The sequence below is a fragment of the Dendrobates tinctorius genome, unplaced genomic scaffold, assembly GCF_039654945.1.
Source record: "Dendrobates tinctorius isolate UK_male_01 unplaced genomic scaffold, ASM3965494v1 ptg000064l, whole genome shotgun sequence".
Taxonomy (NCBI): Eukaryota; Metazoa; Chordata; class Amphibia; order Anura; family Dendrobatidae; genus Dendrobates; species Dendrobates tinctorius.
This window is the reverse complement of record NW_027361732.1, coordinates 13,185,015-13,208,373: the sequence shown is the minus strand read 5'-3', so window position 1 is coordinate 13,208,373 and position 23,359 is coordinate 13,185,015. Positions and strand designations below refer to the sequence as shown.

The 23,359-nt window shown below is 41.9% G+C and overlaps 1 protein-coding gene across 3 annotated transcripts in view; it reads right to left on the bottom strand.

The window, feature by feature from the left end:
* The window catches only part of EPSTI1 (epithelial stromal interaction 1), a 149,178-nt gene that overhangs the window by 53,520 nt on the left and 72,299 nt on the right, over positions 1-23,359 (bottom strand). For all 3 annotated transcript variants that reach the window (XM_073580307.1, XM_073580306.1, XM_073580308.1), the window contains one exon: positions 1,020-1,098. In XM_073580307.1, the coding sequence (XP_073436408.1) occupies positions 1,020-1,098 (79 nt within the window). The remainder of the gene's footprint in view (positions 1-1,019; positions 1,099-23,359) is intronic.

Sequence of the window (23,359 nt, the reverse complement as noted above, 5' to 3'; positions counted from 1 at the left end):
GGGTAAAATGTGCTTTTTTTATTTTCACAGCTCTACGTCATAAATTTCTGAGAAGTACTTGAGGGTTCCAGGTGCTTATGACACATCTAGATAAGTTCCCTAAGAGGTTTATTTTCTAAAATGGGGTCAACTGTAGGGGGTTTCCACTGTTTAGGCACATCAGGGGCTCTCCAAACACAACATGGCGCCTGCTCTCGATTCCAGCCATTTTTGTATTCAAAAAGTGAAACGGTGCAACTTCCCTTCTTAGACCTGCCGTGCGCCCAAACTGTGGATTTCCCCCACAAATGAGGTATTGTTTTCTTCAGGAGAAATTGCGCAATAGATTTTAGGGTCCATTTTCCCCATTTCCCTTGTGTGAATAAATAAATTGGAGCTAAAGTAAAATATTTGTGAAGTTAAATGTTCATGTTTTCCCTCCATATTGCTTTATAGTTCGTGTGAAGCATCGGAAGGGTTACTAAACTTCTTCAATGTTGTTTTGAGAAGTTTTTAGAATGGTGTTACTTTGGGGTATTTTCTGTCATATAGGCCCCCCAAAGCCACCACAAATGTGATGTGGTCCCTAAACAAATGGTTTTGTAAATTTGGTTGAAAAAATGAGAAATTTCAGAATCAGTGGGATCATTTGAAGCATTTCAGAGTTATTACCACATAAAATGACACTTGACAGATTTAAAAATTTTGGCGTAGTCAGTAAGGTCAAAATGGTTGAGGTCACTAAGGGGTTAAAGATGCAGTTGAACTGAGTGTTTTTTGGTCCTTTTTTTCCTTTATAGGTTTCTACAGAGTTTTAAAAAAATACATGTAAAAAATGCTATTTTAAATCTGCACCAAAAATGCATTTAAAAGGGGAAAATGCAGAAAAATGCAATAATCAAAGCTCACAGCTATTGTGCATCTTGGTGAGTAAATCTACAAGAAAAAAACACCAGAAAAAAAAAAGATTTTTGGGTGGGAACATGGGCTTACTGCCTTCAAAATTATTTTAAAACTAAATAATTGGTTATAAATCTTACCCATTTATTTTGTTGTCCGAAGATTCCATCAACTGCATAGTCTATGGGTTGGAATCGATCAAGAAATGCTTCGTTTCGTCTACGATAAAGAGAAAAAAAATTAAAGTGTACAGTATGTTATTTGGGTAAAATATTGCATTACCAACTTAATGGGATCATGTCATGTCCCCAAATGCTATATAGCATTAATCTGCAGGTTAATAGGAATACCTTGCTATCCGGCCACCTAACTGAAAGTGTGGCTACTGGAAGAAAATGAACTTATTTCCACCTGGGATCAGCCGGGTTTCAGTTATTGAAGCATGCCAGAGCGGCTACAGTCACTGCTCAATGCAAAGTGAACAAAGGCTATAAGCATGCCCCACCGTTTTAATTGACAGCTTACTCTGCAGAGTGCATCTGTGCAGGGCGTGCTGTCAAAGTTCTGGGGCGTATTTATAGCCATCGCAAACAATGCTTTGATCAGTGATTGTAGTGGCTCCATGGATGCCTCTATGACTAAAAGGGATGGCTCCCAGGAGGAATAAAGTTCATTTTTTCCTAATAGCTACACCATCAGTAAGGTCGGGGTCACACTTGCAACTGCAATGCGAGAAACTTGCGCGAGTCTCTTGCCTCAATACCCAGCACAGCCACCGGCACTCGGCATCAGAGCATACAGCTGCATAGAAATACATGCAATCGCACACTCCGGTCCAGTGCCAGGTATTGAGGCGCAAGTTTCTCGCATTGCGGTTGTAAGTGTGACACCGGCCTAAGATAGCAAAACAGCATTGTAACGCTTGTAACTTGCAGTTAAATCCTCTATCTACAGGTTAATATCTTTAGGAACAGGTTCCCTTTAAAAACTTGTCTAGCTTGGAGAGTTATGAAAGTTATGAAATGTTGCAAATCACTTTATTATGGAATGTGTCTCCATATTTGTAAAAAATTATTGCAAAATAATCATTCTAATAACTCCCAATTCCTGGCAATTTGGCAGCCTTTAGCTACATTGATATCAGAAGGTACTCATATGGAGTACTGATGATGGCAGTGAAAGGGTCAGCTCAGCACATGTGTCACTAATTCTGGGGTTTAAGATGCTGCAGGATATTGGTCTGATAAGCATAGGACTCTGAGGTAGACAAGTACTGACCCTTTTACTGCCATTGTCAGTACTCCAAATGAGTATGTTCTGATAACAATTCAGCTGAAGGCAGAAAAATAGACTAGGGAAAACAGGGGTTTAGAAGCCACATACATTTATTCAAGTTTATAAATTCACAAACATATTAAAAAAATATTATTACAATGCAACCCTTCTTTGGTTCACGAATATATTTCTTTAAAGAAAAAAAAGTAAGACCGATATAAACATTTTTTTTATTTGAAACCATATATTAAACACTGATTATACAAACTTAGGGATAGCACATCACACTAATGAGACAAAAAATTGGACAAAACATTAGGCCTCTTTCACACGTCATTGCCTCCGGATCCGGTATATGTGGTGACAGTTTTCACAGGTACACGAGACACACACGTAGACACATTGAAATCTATGCTGTTGTGCACATGTCAGCGTGTCTCCACGGACCGTGTGTCCGTGTGATCCACAAGTAGACATGTCTGTTTTTTACTGTCAGCACGTTCAGGAAAATGTCCCGCACATGTTTTAATATGTTCTTCACTGTTTCAATTTATACTGTCAAAAAAACAAATGAAATACTGGATATATATACTGATGGAAAATTTTGTGGGGGCCCTGGCCCTGAGCCCGCACTTTTTCTGGTACATGACAACTGATCTGATAAGCTGTCATCCGCTCGTGGCTGTTAACATGTTAAATGCTGCTGTCAATCTCTGAAAGCGGAATTTAACAAGTGCAAGCAGATGAGCACCAGTAGCTCCATCCATTGGTGCCACTGTCATATGACCATGGGGCGCTGATTGGTTGGCATGACTAGGACAGGAGATCCATGTGGTTGTCATTGCCGAATTGCTATGAGCGTTGTCCCGTGGCCAGTAGATGAACATTTTTGCTACACATAGCAGAGCTATTTTGTTGTATCTACAACAAAAAATAAGCCCTCACACAGCCCCAAATCACGAAAAATGTAGACGCTACGGGTCTTGGAAAATTGTGCCTTTTTTCTTTTTTTTTTACAAACTTTGGATATATTTTACTACTTAAATAAAAAATAACCTGTACATGTTTGGTATCTATGAACTCCTAATGGCCTGATGAAACATAAAGGTCAGTTTTAGAATTTAGTGAACATGGTAAAAGCAAAAAACAGTTGTGGAATGCACTTTTTTTTGCAATTTCACCTCACTTGGCTTTTTTTCCCATTTTCCCATACACTATGTGGTAAAATCAATAGTGTCCTTCAAAAGTACAACTTGTCCTGCAAAAAACAAGCCCTCACATGGACATATTGACAGAAAAATAAATAAGAAGAAGGGAAGCAAAAAAGGAAAATGGAAAAACAGAAAAACCCAAGATGATACAGGGGTTAAACACATGTAATCCCTTTTTTTGGTTTTGGCACTCTTATTTGAAATTGTTTTGTATTTAAACCGCATATATTTGCATTTAACCACATATTTTGTATTTAAACCGGAGTTGGGTTTTGACTCTGAAAGGCACTGACAATAAACCAACTTAAAACAATTTTGCCTTCGGATCAGTTCTTAAATTAGCAGCGCACTTAAAGTCCACTTGTCCTGGCTCCTTATACATTGTATCTCTGTGGCTAAGGCCTGTTTCACACATCAGTTTTTTCAAATCAGTCAAGATCTGCCGTTTTGCAAAAAAACGGATCCGCCATTTTGCTTGGCGGATCCGTTTTTTCCCATTGAGTTGCATTACCGGTGGATCTTGACAGATGGCCATCCGTGGGATCCGTTTTTTTGCGGATCCGCCAAAATTTTGGCATCCGCCGACATGTCTGGATGGACAATGCAACGTTTTTTCGGGTGGCCGGATCCGCATTTTACATTGCGCATTCCCGGAGCATTTGCCTCGGCCACAAATTTACCCCTAAACCCTGTTCTGGCGGCTGAAAAAAATTCTCTCTCTCTCTCTCTCTCTCTCTCTCTCCTCCCCAGGCAGCGGTTCCTTTAAAATTCTTCCTTCGACGGATCCGTTAAAACAACGGTCCGGTGCCAAACGTTGTGGTCAGTACAGGAACGGATTCGTTGTCCGCCATTTTAGCGGATTTTAACTGAGGAAAAAACTGATGTGTGAAACAGGCCTAAGCTGTCAGCTGTGAAATATGTTCAGTGTTCAGATTCACTCCAATATGGCTGACTATTTTCCTGTCTCTTTTTTCACCAGGCTATGACACTCCATCATGATTGGATTTGCTGAATCTTGTGATGTGGTAGCTGTAAAGGCATTATGGAGAAGCCTGCCATTCCATCCTGGAGGTCATGTTAGCCTTCTTTGGCTTTGCAATTTTCTGCAATGCGTAAAATGGTGGTGGCAATTTTACTAATTTGAACAAATTGTATTGCAAATTTTTCCAATTTGCCAGATTCAGAAAATTCTTACAAAATTGCCACATATTCAATTTATGTCAAATTAATTTGTTCATCTCTATCAATATGTATTTAATGTGGACCTGTCACCAGATTTCACAGTATAATCTGGACACATTAAATTAGATCTCTTAGACCTGATGATGCTACGCTATACCAAAAAGTTTTGTTTTATTAATAATTATCTTCAAAGAAAGTTTCTTCTAAAGGCAACTACATGATTTTATACACTGCTATTACCACCATTATCAGAGGTTTAGGCTTTGTAAAACTAAAATGGACATTTTAATGTAATGTAAATAAGTACATTTAAGTACTAAATTAAGAAACATCTTGAAAACACTTACACTTATTTAAATAAATGAGTCATACAAATAGAGAAAATAGCAAACTCTACTAAAATATTTATTTTAATCTCACGATGGCATACATGGCTGGTATTATGTTTGCATGCATAAGGCATCGTGTGATGCCAATTAACTGGTGCAATCTGTTTGCACCCTTTACACTAGGAAGCACGGATAGATTAATGTGCACAGCTTGGAAAGCAAGCTCATAGGCATTCAATAAATTGCTTTCATTATTACACTCTAGAGAGCCTCTTGAAAAGGCTATAAAAGCCTAGTTTTCTGCCTGTTAGCTAAATAATTGACCTGCCTTTAAATCACCAGGAGGGGATAATTTGCCTAAAACTAAAGACATAATAAACTATTCAGGAAAAAAAATGTTTAAAAGTTAAGATTCCATGGAATAAAATACAATCAGTACGAGTTATCCTGAAAATCAGACCGGGCAGCAGTGCTACTGTTTGCTAAAAATTCCCTTTTGATATTTTTTTTTTATAGACAGTTAGCAATTAATTTTCACAATTGTAATATCCACAAATAAGGAACAAGTTAAACTTCGCATCCATTTTCATTACTCCAGTCTCTGTATTGCTGTATTGCCTGATGCTACAATCATGCTCCCTTTCATCAGGGCCGGCATTTCCACCAGGCAGACCAGGCAGATGCCTGGGGCCCCCACCTACAAAGGGGGCCCCCTGCATCTGCTGCCCATTTATGAAGTGCCCAGAGGATGTACAACAGTGAATAATGTTGTGCATTGCTCTGAAGTCTTGGAGCGTCTCTCGCAAATCCCCTTGAGCCCCCCCTGTCTCTTTCTCCCTGCAGTCAGGTTAAAAGTTGAGAGTGAGGGGGAGGGGTCGATTACAGCACAATGACAGCCAGGAGATGCCTGCAGCTCTGTATGTCTCCTCCATAGTCCTGATCATGGCTGCTCCTAGCACTGTCCTGAGAATGGATATGCCAAAGTGAAGCCGCAGAACCTGGTAAGAGCAGCAATAACACATTAGAGTGCAAGGATTTTCTCATTGTGGTCTGTAGCTCTGTGCTGATCGCTGTAGGATCAGGATTCACAGCCACATACAGCAGCGATCAGCATCAGCTCTGACCACAGTCACTAATCACTGCTTGTAATGTGACAGGGCGACCTCCTGTCACTGCTGTCCGAATGCCACAAGACAGGGATATTGTCTGCTGAATCAGGGGATTTATAATATAGAAATAAATGAATTCCCATGTGAAATAATAAGGGTAAACCATACGTATATATAGTACAGGTGTGCATAGGAATCAGCGTTTTTGGTGCATTTTTTTTGCAGCCAAAGCCGGCTCTCTTGGCAGTAAAAACACTGCTTTCAAAATGCCCATTTTTTAGGGTATGTGCAGATGATCCAGAAATGGCAGCACTTTGGACGCAGCGGACATGTGCTCCATCTGTTGAACGCAGGTGATTCCACGAGTGGTCACTGAACCGTGCAGAATCACTGCACCCAATACATCGTAGGGGTGAGATTTCTCTTGTAGAGACTCGCATCTATGTTAGATAAATTGACATGCTGCGGTCTGGAGAGTCATGCTGCATGTCCGTCTCTGCGGGTGAGGTGCGGGAGTATGTGCACGCATAGTGGACATGGAATTTCTAGAAATCCCCCCCACTATGCTGTAACATCTGGATGCTGCGCGTTGGATGCTGCAGATGTACGCAGCATCCAGAGTTTACTGATTGTGGACACAGACCCTAAGAGCTTTGCTGTTTTTTATTTTACAATGTGCATTTTGTCTACAGTACATGTTTAATAAAGTTCGTTTTATTCATCAAAAACGCAGCGAAAACAACGTTGCGACATTTGCAGCTTTTCTTAAACTTTTTCATTGCTTTCTACGGGTGAAAAAAATTGCTGAAAGAAGAGACACGCTGCGGATTTAAAAACGTTGCAGTTGTGAAATTCAGTCAGGAGAAAATAAAAGGGTGTGAGGAGATCTCGGAAAATCTCAGTCTTTGCTTGTGCTATAAAATGCCGTAAACTTCTTATTTGCAGAAGAAAAAGCTGCAGAAATTCTGCATATGAACACGGTCAAAAGCTGCTTTATAAAGTGCCAGCGAAACATATGAGATTTCCGAATTCTCCTGCATGCGCTTAAATCTGCAGCTTGTCACTTCATTCAGTGTGTTTTCACCCGTAGAAAGCAATGAAAGAATAAAAAAAAAACTGCAGATATTTCAACGGCATTTTTCGCTGCAATTTTTTAAGTGTTTTTTTGTGAATTAAACTATTAAGTCTCATTTACACGTTCAGTATTTGGTCAGGATTTCACATCAGGATTTGTAATGCAGAAACAGCAGTGGAGCAATCAGAGGAAAAGTATAGTAGAAACACGTCACCACTTCTGGATTTCTCACCCGCCTGGTTTTGACTTGCATATACTGAACGTGTGAACATGGCCACTAACATACTGTAGACAAAGCAAACATTCACACTTTAAAAAAGCTGAAAAAAGTGTAAAGAACACCAGAAACAAGCTGAAAAACAGGTGTTTTGAATGCAACATTTTTACTGCCAATAGAACATGTTTTGGCTACTGAAAAAAATTCATGTGAACATAGCCATAGCGTTTCAGAGTAAGATTATCTGTGGTGTTACATAGGACTACAGGTGACATCTACTATATTATCTGTTCTCCGAGAGTTATCTCTGCTATCTCTGGTGTTACATAGGATGAGGTCACAGTCATATGACTGGTCACGTGAGCCAGGGAGGGCTTCTGTTCTGGAGTGTGTTGTGCATAGAGGGAATTATATGGCGATCGGTACACAGCCCCTTCTGAAATGACAGGTGGGCATGGTGGCTGATTCGCAGCGTGGGAAAACTGCAATCCCGGCCGGGATAGCGGGTGGGAGTGTCAAAATTGGACTGTCCCGCTGGATCCAGGACAGTTGGGAGCCCTGCTGTGTTATCTGCAGTGTTAAAAAAACAAATTAAAGGGAATCTGTCACCTACTTTTGGAGGGCTATTTAAATGAGGTCGGTCCGGTCCGATGGGTGGTGTTTCCGATCTTGCCACCTCCCCATCCTTGGCAGCCGTCCGCAGTTTTTTCATGAATAGGAGTAGGTGTCCACCATTTTTCGTGCATGTGCTAAGCATTCTTGGCTCGCGCATGCGCAGTATGCTTTGCCCAACTGCGGGCAAAGCCGAAAAGCCTGACTGCGCATGTGCCGCTTAATTGGGCCCAGGAACACAGCAAAATACTTCTGGGGCTTAGTTAACTGGCGCATGCGCAGTCAGGCTTTTCATTTTTGCCCGCAGTTGGGCAAAGCTTACTGCACGTGCATGAGCCAAGAATGCTTAGCGCACACGCAAAATATGGCGGACACCTAATCCTATTCATGAAAAAACTGCGGCCGGCGGCAAAGGATGGGGAGGCAGCAAAGATCGGAAACACCGCCCATTTTACCGGACCAACCATTGGACCGGACCGACCTCATTTAAATAGCCCGCCAAAAGTAGGTGGCAGATTCCCTTTAAGAGGGGGTTGGGGGACAACGCTTTGTCTTGGGGTTGGGCCCCCCAATCTTTTCTGACCCTAGCAATGCTCCTGTGTAATGCTATTAGTGGAAGACCCATTGGCTGATATAAAGCCCCTGAATATGGGGACCACAGTGCCAGCACTGACTCCAGGCCCCTCTGCCACCTGTATCCGCATCCTGCTCATGTATTGTAACCTAAATGTGTGTTTTTACAATGTTACCATTTGGGGCCCCACTTTAAACTTTTGCCTAGGGCCCCACTTTGTCTAAAACCGGCCCTGCCTTTCATCTTCGAACACACAATTGGAACTGTTCCATTTTTCACCAGTCAGTTGACAAACTGTTGGATGACAATGACGACTAATCAGAATCCCTTCACACACATTTTGATCCTAATTTATCTAAAAAGACATAATGGAAAGTGGATCTATGAGGGCACACAGTCTGTTTTATATCCATGTCATTTGAAGTTATATCTCATATGTAATAATACATGTTGCACATTTTGCATTTTGGCTTTGCAATTTTGGTGCATATTCCTAAAAGTTATCCATTGGCTGATCACTCATACTGAAAATACTGTATCATTAGCCATTATTTGTTTGCTTTTTTTTACTTCAGTATATCTAAGAGCTTGATTTTTGAATGACGAGTTGTAGTTTATAATGCCAGTATTATATTCAACATATAATTTTGCGAAAAACAAAACAAAAACTATAGTGTTTGTGAAACAAAAAAAACAATTCCACCGTTGTTGCTTGGGTGTCACTTTTATTGTATTCATGCTGTGGTTAAAATGGCATATTAATTTTATTTCAAATTTACAACCCCAATTTAAAAAAAAAACAAAAACAGTAACGCTGTGTAAAATGTAAAGAAAAAAATGCAATGATTTTGACATCTCTTATAGCCATTTTTATGCACAACAGAGCATAGAACACATTAGAAGGTGCAGGTTAGATCAATATTCTATTTCATTTGAAAAAAATAATTTATTTAAAAATTGATGGCAGCCACACATCTCAAAAAAGATGGAACAGGATTAACAAAAGGCTGGAAGAGGTAGTGGTACTAATGAAAGACTGCTAAAGGGTCAATTTTCAACTATGTCATATGAGTATGTATAAAAAGAGAATGTAGAGAGGCAGAGTCACTCAGAAGCAAAGATGGTCAGAGTTTCATCAATCTGTGGTTGGGTTAGAGTAACATATACTCCCATCCAGACAATGTCTATTCCAGGGAAGGGCTCAGCAATCTGGCAAAAAAGTTGAAGAGCAGCAAGAATCCTACATGAGACAAGAATTAAACAACTTTTTTCTCCCAAAACTCCAGCATTTGGAGACTTACAGTTGTAAAAAGATCACAATGGTAGACATGACTCGGTCCCAACTATTTTTGAGATGTATTGCTGCTATCAATTTGCAAATGAGATTAAATTTTTAGAAAAAAATAGCAAAATGTCTAACTTTAACCTTCTCATCTGTGTTAGATTTTCTGTGGTGAACTAAATTTGTCTATAAGAGATTTCCAAATCATTGCATTCTTGTTTTCTTTACACGGCGTCTAAGTTTTCTTCTTGTAACTGGGGTTGTACACTTTTTTATGCTTTATTATGTTTAAAAAAAGAAACTTAAAATAACACAACTTGTTTATGATGCAATTTTTGAGACTCCTATCTTTTTTTATTTGTTCATTGAAAGAGCTATGTGAAGGCGTATTTTTATTTGGTAAAGTTGCAAGTTTTAGTAGCACCATCTTGGGATATGTTTTACTTTTCATCCTTTTTTCATTTATTTTTTTTAGAAGTGAGTTAACAGCTTTACAGCATGGAGGATAAATGTGATATTTTGAAAATTTAGATTTATATGATCTACGCAATATAAAATGGATATTTTAACTGTAAGGTTAATGGTGTTTAAAATGTTTGTATTTTCGTGTTTTTTCAAAACGATTCACATAGATAGAGCTTTAACCTGCTATCACCTGACCTGATTGCAGGTATCATACAAGGCAAGGCATGCAAAAAGAAACAGGGAACGGGAAAAAATATATCTTATGTAAATTAGGAAAAACTTAAAACATATAGATGATACAATCCCTTTAAATGAATGTTTTTCCCCCTCAACAAAATCTGGTGTCATATTGCATATCAGTAAATTTGCACTTTACATGTTGTTGATTTTCAGAATTTTTAACTACTATGAATGTACTCAAATTAATGATCTTGCAGTATTCAATCCAATAACAAAATCACTCAAATACTTCTGCCAACACAAACTCAGATTAGGATTGGGTTGATTATACACTTGCAGGCTCTTCAGCGATAAAGAGCCTGCCACATCGTACTCATCATAATTACATTTTTATGTGAGTGATTTCAAATCTTTTAAATGAACATCAAGACAAGAGCCTCATGGCAGAAATGTTACATATATGTCATTATTTTACTTAGATGCGATAGGAAATATCAAAAGCCTAAGCAAATACATAATTTAAATTGGTGATTTGAAGCTGGAATGCATTTTAATCCTAAATATTTATCAATTTAATCTCATAATCTAATCTTTTTTTCTAATATACTTTAATAAAAATTTCCTACTCTAATTGTTTTATTTATTCTTTTTACTATTTTCCTTGTGATGACACTTTGTTTGAGAATCCCAGTACATGCTGGGATACTCAAATGAGTCTTCATCAGGGGGCAGAGGCTGCGGTCACTGCCATAGCCTCTACCCCCACCCTGAAACCAAGTGTCATTAGTCATGTCTGTTTCAGGGGCTGGACTAGTCCCTACTCTAAAGAGTGTTCGTTGTCAATCCTGATGGGTGCTCAGTAGAATCTTGTCACTGTGCATTATTTATCTCAGTGCACAGTGACAATGCGCTCTCTTGCCGACTCTGATGAGAAGGGACAAGCCAGCAAGTGAGTGCAATGTCAGTACACATTTTAAGGAGAGCAGAGATCAGTGCCGCTCCTGCAATTGACGTTGTTTAAAGGCTAATCATAGTACCTCCTGATTGAATTTGCTATACCATGTGATGAGACAGCTGGAAATTATTACGATGAAGCCCACGTCGTCACGTCTGAAGTCACGCAAGTCTTCTATGGCTGATTTAATTTTCTGCAATGTTAATTCAAATTGTTCAAATTCGCCAGGACTTATGAATTTAATAGAATTTGACACAAATTTGATTTGCATCATATCAGTCCAATCATCTCTAGGCCCAGACAACTAAACACAGATTTAAGGTGCCAATACATGTGTAGGATGATACGCTCATAGTGATTATTTTACTGGAGACACCACGGATATCAAGCTAAGAAGAGGCTTCTCACACTGCTGTTCACCCTGTGTCTGAAACTGGAGATACCATGGGAGCTAAGGTAATTAGAGACTGCCCATACTGCTATCAACTCTGTCTTTCTGGAAGCTGAGTGGCTGCTTTTACCTACATGACATATTTCTATAATACAGTATGTGATAATTATCTTCAGGTCACATAAGTTGCTCAGTTTCAGCAGTGTGAGCAGCCTCTTCTTACCTCAGCTAACTTGGTATGTCCATTATTAGATCAGACACAGTAGCAGCAGTGTGAGCAGCATCTCTGGTATCTCCAGTATTAGATAGAAAGACAGTGTGGACAGCAGTTTGAGCAACCTCTATATTTTCTTTCACATCATCAACATATGAACAGCACCATTCTAGGAGCCAAGCATTACAGGGTTTTTTGCTATGGGCTGCAGAGATATTAAAAAGGAATTGTCCGATAGTGGACAACCTCTTTAGACATTAGTTTTGATTCATGTTGCCAAAACCATGGTCAGCATAAATCAGGCACTGACTGAATTATTGCAACCATGTTTGTTTTACCCTGAAATGCTGAGGTGTTTCCAAGAAATCATACTTTGAAAAGACGGCTGGAGTCTGTGTCTCAGATAACTACTCATAGGCAGGTTCCCGGCAGATTCTCCCTGCCCCGTATAATAATAACCCCTTAACCCCCAGAGCTTTTTTCGGTTTTGCGTTTTCGTTTTTCACTCCCCTCCTTCCCAGAGCCATAGAGCCATAACTTTTTTATTTTTGTGTCAATATGGCAGTGTGAGGGCTTATTTTTTGTGGGACTAGTTGTACTTTTGAATGACACCATTGGTTTTACCATGTTGTGTACTAGATAACAGGAAAAAAAATTCCAAGTGCGGTGAAATTGCAAAAAAAAGTGCAATCCCACACTTGTTTTTTGTTTGGCTTTTTTGCTAGGTCCACTACATGCTAAAGTTGACCTGCCATTATGATTCTCCTGGTCATTACAAGTTCATAGACACCAAACATGTCTAGGTTCTTTTTTATCTAAATGGTGAAAAAAAATTCTAAACTTAGCTAAAAAAAAAAACAAATTGCACCATTTTCCGAAACCCGTAGCATCTCCATATTTTGTGATCTCGGGTTGGGTGAGGGCTTATGTTTAGTGCACCGAGCTGATGTTTTTACTGATACCATTTGGTGCAGATAAGCCCATTATTGCATTTTAATGCAATGTTGTGGCAACCAAAAAACGTAATTCTGGCGTTTTGAATTTTTTTCTCGCTATGCCGATCCAGGAGTCACCTGTGTGAGTATTTCCGCTTGCCAGAAGCACCATTTACATGCCATTTAAAAGTGGCATTTAACTAGTTAATAGCCGCAGGTGGATCATGATTCCACCCGCTGCTATTGCGGGCCACATGTCAGCTTTTGAAAAGGGGGTTAATGCTAAAGGGTTAATCTTTATTTTTATATAGCACTAACATATTTTGCAGCGCTTTAGAGTTTGCACACATTATCATCACTGTCCCCGATGGGGCTCACAATCTAAATTCCCTATCAGAATGTCTTTGGAGTGTGGGAGGAAACTAGAGTACCTGGTGGAAACCCACACAAACAAGGACATAACATACAAACTCCTTGCAGATGTTGTCCTTGGTGGGATTTTGAACCCAGGACTCCAGCGCTTCAAGACTGCAGTGCTAAACACTGAGCCACTGTACTGCCCACATTGCTCAACTTGACAGGTGCCTCCCTATTTCTAGTCATGTGCAGTTCATTTAGTAACTGCGAAAGGTTACCAACTACCTGCATAATTTTAGCACCAGGTAATTGAGTCTCTAAGGCTAGGTTCACATTAGCGTTTACGCAGCGTTTATGCGCATCATCTTACGAAAAAAATGATGAAAAAAATGCTGCGTTTGAATGCGTTTTTGCATGCATTTGCGTTGTTTATGCGCATGCGTTCGATAAGACACCAGACAAAAATGGGCGTGTGTCATGGGATTTCTATATATATTTTGAAGAAAGCATGCGTATTGAACGCATGCATACACATGTCCTTTTGTACCAATGCGTTCTCATAGACAGTAATGCGTTTTTTTACGCACTCATCCGCATGCGCATGCCTGCACATATTTGACGGATTTTTGACGCCTCAAAAATGCAACATGTTGCATTCACCGGACACCGTCGCACACGTGAAACAAGACATGCGTACGCAAAAGCATGCGAACGCATGCAAACGCATGTTCCTGAGTACATCATGTTAAATGTATGTGCGCATGACGCATGCAGATCTATGCGGATCAAACGCTGCACACACAAACGCTAAAGTGAAACCAGCCTAAAAAGTACAACTATAAACTAATCGAAGATTTCCTATTCTCCATGCGTTGTACGAGGTAGAACTTTCATTAATAAGAGAGCAGGTGTTCTTTAAAATTTCTTGTTTTTCTTAAATACTGTTTGGAATAATTTTAGAAGTAATCCAAAATTTTTAGAAATATATCCTTTCAAGAATATTTGCATTGAGAACATTATATTCAAGATTAGTTAATAATAGCTGAAGAGCCCGGCGTTGCCCGGGCATAGTAACTAACTACGGTTAGTTATAACAAATTATAATGATTATATATATATACACACAGTACAGACCAAAAGTTTGGACACACCTTCTCATTCAAAGAGTTTTCTTTATTTTCATGACTATCAAAATTGTAGATTCACTCTGAAGGCATCAAAACTATGAATTAACACATGTGGAATTATATCATTAGCAAAAAAGTGTGAAACAACTGAAAATATGTCTTATATTCTGGGTTCTTCTTGTAGCCACCTTTTGCTTTGATTACTGCATTGCACACTCTTGGCATTCTCTTGATGAGCTTCAAGAGATAGTCACCGGAAATGGTTTTCACTTCACAGGTGTGCCCTGTCAGGTTTAATAAGTGGGATTTCTTGCCTTATAAATGGGGTTGGGACCATCAGTTATGTTGTGCAGAAGTCTGGTGGATACACAGCTGATAGTGCTACTGAATAGACTGTTAGAATTTGTATTATGGCAAGAAAAAAGCAGCTAAGTAAAGGAAAACGAGTGGCCATCATTACTTTAAGAAATGAAGGTCAGTCAGTCCGAAAAATTGGGAAAACTTTGAAAGTGTCCCCAAGTGCAGTGGCAAAAACCATCAAGCGCTACAAAAGAAACTGGCTCACATGAGGACCGCCCCAGGAAAGGAAGACCAAGAGTCACCTCTGCTGCGGAGGATAAGTTTATCCGAGTCACCAGCCTCAGAAATCGCAGGTTAACAGCAGCTTAGATTATAGACTAGGTCAATGCCACACAGAGTTCTAGCAGCAGACACATCTCCACAACAACTGTTAAGAGGAGACTTTGTGCAGCAGGCCTTCATGGTAAAATAGCTGCTAGGAAACCACTGCTAAGGACAGGCAACAAGCAGAAGAGACTTGTTTGGGCTAAAGAACACAAGGAATGGACAATAGACCAGTGGAAATCTGTGCTTTGGTCTGATGAGACCAAATTTGAGATCTTTGGTTCCAACCACCGTGTCTTTGTGCGATGCAGAAAAGGTGAACGGATGGACTCTGCCTGGTTCCCACCGTGAAGCATGGAGGAGGAAGTGTGATGGTGTGGGGGTACTTTGCTGGTGACACTGTTGGGGATTTACTCAAAATTGAAGGCATACTGATCCAGCATGGCTACCACAGCATCTTGCAGCGGCATGCTATTCCATCCGGTTTGCATTTAGTTGGACCATTATTTATTTTTCAACAGGACAATGACCCCAAACACACCTTTAGGCTATGTAAGGGCTATTTGACCAAGATGGAGAGTGATGGGGTGCTACGCTAGATGACCTGGCCTCCACAGTCACCAGACCTGAACCCAATCGAGATGGTTTGGGTTGAGCTGGACCGCAGAGTGAAGGCAAAAGGGCCAACAAGTGCTAAGCATCTCTGGGAACTCCTTCAAGACTGTTGGAAGACCATTTCCTGTGACTACCTCTTGAAGCTCATCTAGAGAATGCCAAGAGTGTGCAAAGCAGTAATCAAAGCAAAAGGTGGCTACTTTGAAGAATCTAGAACATAAGACATATTTTCAGTCGTTTCACAATTTTTTGTTAATTATATAATTCCACATGTGTTAATTCATAGTTTTGATGCCTCCAGAGTGAATCTACAATTTTCATAGTCATGAAAATAAAGAAAACGCTTTGAATGAGAAGGTGTGCCCAAACTTTTGGTTTGTACGGTATATATAAAAAGCTGAGTGTATAGCTATGCCCACTCCCCATAGCCACATTCACTATAATATCCCACATCATCCGGTCAGCCAGAGCCACCGGACTACTACCCCTAATATTCCACATCATCCCATCAGCCAGAGCCACCAGACAACTACCCCTAATATCCCACATCATCCCCTCAGCCAGAGTCACCGGACTACTACCATTGATATCCCATGTCATCCCGTCCGAGCCACCCGACTACTACCTCTAATATCCCACATCATCCCATCAGCCAGAGCTACCGGACTACTACCACTAATATCCAACATCATCCCATCAGCCAGAGCCACCAGATTACTACCCCTAATATCCCACATCATCCTGTCAGAGCCACCGGACTACTACCCCTAATATCCGGCATCATTCCGTCAGCCAGAGCCACCAGATTACTACCTCTAATATCCCACATCATCCCATCAGAGCCACCGGACTACTACCATTAATATCTCACATCATCCTGTCAGCAAGAGCAACCAGATTACTACCCCTAATATCCCACATCATCCCATCAGAGCTGCTGGACTACTACCCCTATTTTCCCATATCATCCCGTCAGAGCCACCGGACTACTACCCCTAACATCCCACATCATCCCGTCAGAGCCACCTGACAACTACCACTAATATCCCACATCATCCAGTCAGAGCCACCGGACTACTACCTCTAATATCCTATATCATCCCATCACAGCCACCAGACTACTACCCTTAATATCCCACATCATCCTGTCAGCCAGAGCCACCGGATTCCTACCCCTAATATTCCACATCATCCCATCAGAGCCAGAGGACTACTACCCCTAATATCCCACATTATCCTGTCAGCCAGAGCCACCGGACAACCACTAATATCCCACATCATCCCATCAGCCAGAGCTACCGGACTACAACCCCTAATATTCCACATCATCCCATCAGCCAGAGCCACCGGAATACTACCACTAATATCCCACATCATCCCATCAGAGCCACCGAACTACTACCACTAATATCCCACATCATCCCGTCAGAACCACCAGACTACTACCACTAATATCCCACATCATCCCGTCAGCCAGAGCCACCGGTCTACTACCCCTAACATCCCACATCATCCTGTCAGAGCCACCAGAATACTAACCCTAATATCCCACACATCCCATCAGAACCACTGGACTACTACCCCTAATATCCCACATCATCCCGTCAGAGCCACCGGACTATTACCACTAATATCTCACATCATCCCGTCAGCCAGAGCCACCGGACTACTACCCCTAATATCCCACATCATTTCGTCAGAGTCACTGGACAACTACCACTAATATCCCACATCATCCAGTCAGAGCCACCGGACTACTACCACTAATATCCCACATCATCCCATCAGAGCCTCAAGACTACTACACCTAATATCCCACATATTCCCATCAGAGCCACCAGACTGCTACCCCTAATATCCCACATCATCCCGTCAGCCAGAGCCACCAGACTACTACCCCTAATATCCCACATCATCCCGTCAGAGCCACCGGACTACTACCACTAATATCCCACATCATCCCGTCAGAGCCACTGGACTACTACCCCTAATATCCCACATCATCCCGTCAGAGCCACCGGACTACTACCACTAATATCCCACATCATCCTGTCAGCCAGAGCTACCGGACTACTACCACTAATATCCCACATCATCCCGTCAGCCAGAGCCACTGGACTACTACCCCTAATATTTCACTTCATTCCGTCAGAGCCACTGGACTACTACCCCTAATATTCCAAATCATCCTGTCAGAGCTACCGGACTACTACCCGTAATATGTCACATCATCCCGTCAGCCTGGGATCAGAACCACAGCACTGAGTGGAACGGTCCTAACTTCACTACTGGGGATCCCTTTAAGAGAGGCCTGGAGTCAGAATCAGAGCGCCAAGTGGAGCGGTCCTAACTTTCAAACTGGGGATCCTTTTAAAAGAGGCCTGGGGCCAGAACCTGGGGTCAGAACCAAAGCGCTAAGTGAATTTGCCCTGACTATCATACCAATGATCCCTTTAATAGAAGTCTGGGGTCAGAATCAGAGTGCTGAGCGAATTGCCCTTACTTCCATACCGGAGATACCTTTAAGAGAGGCCTGGGGTCAGAACCAGAGTGCTGAGTGGAATTGCCTCAACTTCCACACCAATTATACCTTTAAGAGAGCCTGGGGTCAGAACCAGAGTGCTGAGTGGAACGGTCCTAGCTTCCATACTGGGGATCCCTCTAAGAGGGGTCTGGGGTCAGAACCAGAGTGCAGAGTGGATTTGCCCTGACTTCCATACCAATGATCCCTTTAATATTAGTCTGGGGTCAGAATCAGAGCGCTGAGGGATTTGCCCTAACTTCCATACCAGAGATCCCTTTTAGGGTGTGTGCACACGCTGTGGATTCTGCTGCGGTTCCGCAGCGGATATGGCCACTGCGGATCCGCAGCAGTTTTTGCTGCGGTGTACAGTACCATTATTCCCTATGGGAATAAAAAACCACTGTGCAGACGGTGTGGATTTTTCCACGCGGTTTTCCTGCTTTTTTGAAACCACAGAAAGAATTGACATGTAAATTCTTTCTGCGGATTCCGCAGCGGTTTGCCATCTCCTCCATTGAGGAGATGAAAAACCGCAGGGCAAAACCGCAGAGCAATCCACAGGTAAAACCGCAGGTCTTTTGACCTGCAGATTTACCTGCGGATTTTACAAAATCCACGCGGCCAAATCCGCACCCCATTTCGCAGCGTGTGCACGTAGCCTAAGAGGGAAGATGTGCCTATGGGACTATGGAATGGAGGATGTGTGAAGGGTATATGGGCACGGGAGGGGGAGATTAATTTCTGTCATGTGCTCTTTGCTTCTTTCTGGGGGGCAGACAATGGCTGGGAGCTTATGTTCCCAGGGATGCTAGATTTCTTCCACCCAGTCAGTGTCTGCTGAGGTGGAGTGCAAAAACTGTTGCTCATAGCAACCAATCACAGTTCAGCTTTCATCTCAGCTTTCACAGCTCTGGTGAAATGAAAGATGCTTAGTGATTGGGTGGGGCTGCGTGGAGTGGGCATGGCCGATACACACATGCATACACACATACATTCATTTTTATATATATATAGATATCATAATGGCAGCGATAGTAATCCAGGGTCTGCCAACGCGGGACAGAATTCTGTATGCAAAAATCTATTAGTTTAGCTGCAAGCTGTGCCTGGATATTATGCTAAGATGTTACTAATTATGCAACACATTTACCTGTCAAGTCATAGCTCTACAATGACAGCGTTCTGCACATCAAGAAGGTCAATAAATACATAACATGTATATTGTAGAAAGCATAACAAACTTATAGAACTATGGGAATCCTTTGTGTGCTAGGTTCAAATACATCTACTAAACTAAAATGTATCAGCATTTCTAGTGCTCACTTTTATGGCTTTTATTTAAAAAAAAATAGCAAAATAAAACCTTTGAATAAATCCTCCTTTGTTTCAATATTATGTAGATTATACTAAAAAAAAGTAAGGAATATGTGGAGATTTTTTATATACATTTACAAGCCATTTCCCTCATCCTCCTTCTAACAAATCTATATCTAACTACAAAAAAAGCCTTGAAAATGCTGCAACAGCTGACAAGTAATGTAAAGTAAAAAAGTCCAGCTCACTCACCAACTTGAAATTGCCAGGTGATGCACAGTACGACTGTGTCTCTGTCTAGATCATGTTTATGACAATATAATAAAGCCTAGTCAAAATTTTAACGACATCTGATGCTGGATATTCCTTTTTGCCAGCTGACAAATAAGCCTAAGCCTTCCCCACTGGCTGTCCCATTCGTCATCTGCCAGCACAAATGGAAAGGTTTAGTAGAAAACCTTGACAGCTGACCAACAGTGGATACTGTGTCGCTGATGTCTGCATGCTGGCACCCCCACCCACCCAGGTACTATTTGATTCAGGCTCCATGCCCAGCGCCTAGTGCATGACCAGGCACATTTAAAGTGACTATGGTGTCACTTCTATTATCACACTGAATGTGATTAACTACTATACTACAGTCTGTTACTGATGAAGGCCAGTGAGGCCGAAACGTCTATTATTTTCTGACTGCATTAAAAAATCCAAAAAAATATTCCAGAAGTTGAGTGCCAGGTTTTCTTTATTATTCATGTATGGTGTGGGGCCCTACTTGAGTACCTTCTGAAGTTGTGCATACAGTGTTTTTCCTTTACTTATATTGATGATTATGGCTTAGGCCGGTTTCACACTAGCGCATTTTCAGCGCGCGCACGGCCGGGGGTAGCTCCGCCCCCGATCCGGCTCTCTGCCCGGCGTGCCCGCCCCTTCCTTGTAGCGCCGCCTCCTAGTGGACAGCGGCGCCTGCGATCGGCGCACCCTATCTTTAGCATAGGGTGCGCCGATCGTGCGCAGGCCGTGCGCTAGTTGCGCTTTGACCTGCGCTGCGCACTTTTGACGGTGCGCCGTGCGCGCCAAAATCAAACTTTTCGGATTTTGGCGCGCACGGCGCACCGTCAAAAGTGCGCAGCGCAGGTCAAAGCGCAACTAGCGCACGGCCTGCGCACGATCGGCGCACCCTATGCTAAAGATAGGGTGCGCCGATCGCAGGCGCCGCTGTCCGCTAGGAGGCGGCGCTACAAGGAAGGGGCGGGCACGCCGGGCAGAGAGCCGGATCGGGGGCGGAGCTACCCCCGGCCGTGCGCGCGCTGAAAATGCGCTAGTGTGAAACCGGCTTTACAGCCAATGAAAACCCAAAAGTCGTTATCTCAGTAAATTAGAATAATTAGCAAAAAACACATGCACAGGCTCCATAAGTGTTTAAAAAGGTCCCTTAGTCTGTTTCAGTAGTCTCCACAATCATGGGGAAGACTGCTGACTTGACAGATGTCCAGAAGGCAGTCATTGACGCACTACACAAGGAGGATAAACCACAAAAGATCATTGCTAATGAAGCTGACTGTTCCTTGTGACAAGCCACTTGTGACCAATAGGCAACGCCAGAAGTGTCTTACCTGGACCAAGGAGAAAAAGAACTGGACTGTTGCTCAGTGGTCCAAGGTGTTTTCACATGAAAGTAAATTTTGCATTTCATTTGGAAATCATGGTCCCAGACTCTGGAGGAAGAGTGGAGAGACACACAATCCAAGCTGCTTGAGGTCTATTGTGAAGTTTCCACAATCAGTGATGGTTTGGGGAGCCATGTCATCTGCTGGTATAGGTCCATTGTGTTTCATCAAGACTAAAGTCAGCACAGCCGTCTACCAGGAATTTTTAGAGCACTTCATGCTTCCCTCTGCCGACAAGCTTTTTGTAGATGGAAATGTCATTCTCCAGCAGGAATTGGCACCTGTCCACACTGCCAAAAACACCAATAACTGGTTTAAAAATAACAGTATCACTGTGTTTGATTGGTCAGAAAACTCGTCTAGCCTTACCCCATAGAGAATCTATGGAAGATGAGAGTCACCAGACCCAACAATACAGATGAGCTGAAGGCTGCTATCAAAGCAACCTGGGCTTCCATAACACCTCAGCAGTGCCACAGGCTGATTGCCTTCATGTCACGCCGCATTGATGCAGTAACTGATGCAAAAGGAGCCCCGACCAAGTATAAGGCTGGAGTCACACTAACCTGCGCAAAATACGGTCAGTATTTTACATGCGTAATACGGATGACAGACCCCTAAATAGTGCTCCATATGTCATCCGTAATCAAGGTGTGGTCGCGTATTTTGCGCATGTAAGCATCCGTATGTAATCCGTATGGCATTAGTATGGTGAGATTTTCTCGCCGCCTTGCAAAATGGACATATAATGGAGCCCTATGACAGGGTTTCTAACAGAAACCAAAGAATAGATATAGGGTGCCGGTGGTCTGTGCACCCTGTGGGGGTCTGTACCGGCCTGCCGGGGGGCTGTGCCGGCCTGCCGGGGGGCTGTGTGGACTGCCCGGGGTCTGTACCGGCCTACCGGGGGGCTGTGCTGGCCTGCCGGGGGGCTGTGCACCCTGTGGGGGTCTGTACCGGCCTGCCGGGGGGCTGTGCCGGCCTGCCGGGGGGCTGTGCTGATGTCCGGGGGTCTGTGCAGGCATCGTCCGATGGGACTACAAGTCCCATCGGGCGATGCCTGCTACCATGACAGTGATTGACACATTAGCCAATGATGGGACAGTAGTAGTCCCATCATCCGGCTAATGTGTTAAATGTTTAAAAAAAAAATAAATATATACTACATACATACTACATACATACTACATGCATGCTACATACATACTACATGCTACATACATACCACATATATACTACATGCATGCTACATACATACTACATGCTACATACATACTACATATATACTACATGCATGCTACATACATACTACATGCTACATACATACTACATATATACTACATGCATGCTACATACATACTACATACATACTACATACATACTACATGCATGCTACATACATACTACATGCTACATGCATGCTACATACATACTACATACATAGTACATACATACTACATACATACTACATGCATGCTACATACATACTACATGCTACATACATACCACATATATACTACATACATACTACATGCATGCTACATACATACTACATGCTACATACATACCACATATATACTACATACATACTACATGCATGCTACATACATACTACATATATACTACATGCATGCTACATACATACTACATACATACTACATACATACTACATACATACTACATGCATGCTACATACATACTACATGCTACATACATACCACATATATACTACATACATACTACATGCATGCTACATACATACTACATGCTACATACATACCACATATATACTACATACATACTACATGCATGCTACATACATACTACATATATACTACATGCATGCTACATACATACTACATGCTACATGCATGCTACATACATACTACATGCTACATACATACTACATACATACTACATACATACTACATGCATGCTACATACCACATATATACTACATGCATGCTACATACATGCTACATGCTACATACATACTACATACATACTATATTCCCACATAATTCCCACACAGCTTTTACCATAAAGTGAGACTAGGGACTTTTTTTTTTAAGTGGCGGAGGAATACAGTGCGGAAGGATACCTACCTTCCGTCATTGGATTCCTGCAGCCCGTAGAGAGCGGCAGCATCAGCTGATGCTGCAGTTCTCTACCCAAGATCGTCGTGGGACACACTCGTGGACTGCTTCGGATCATGGGTGAGTATTTTTGTGGTTTGTTATGTTAAT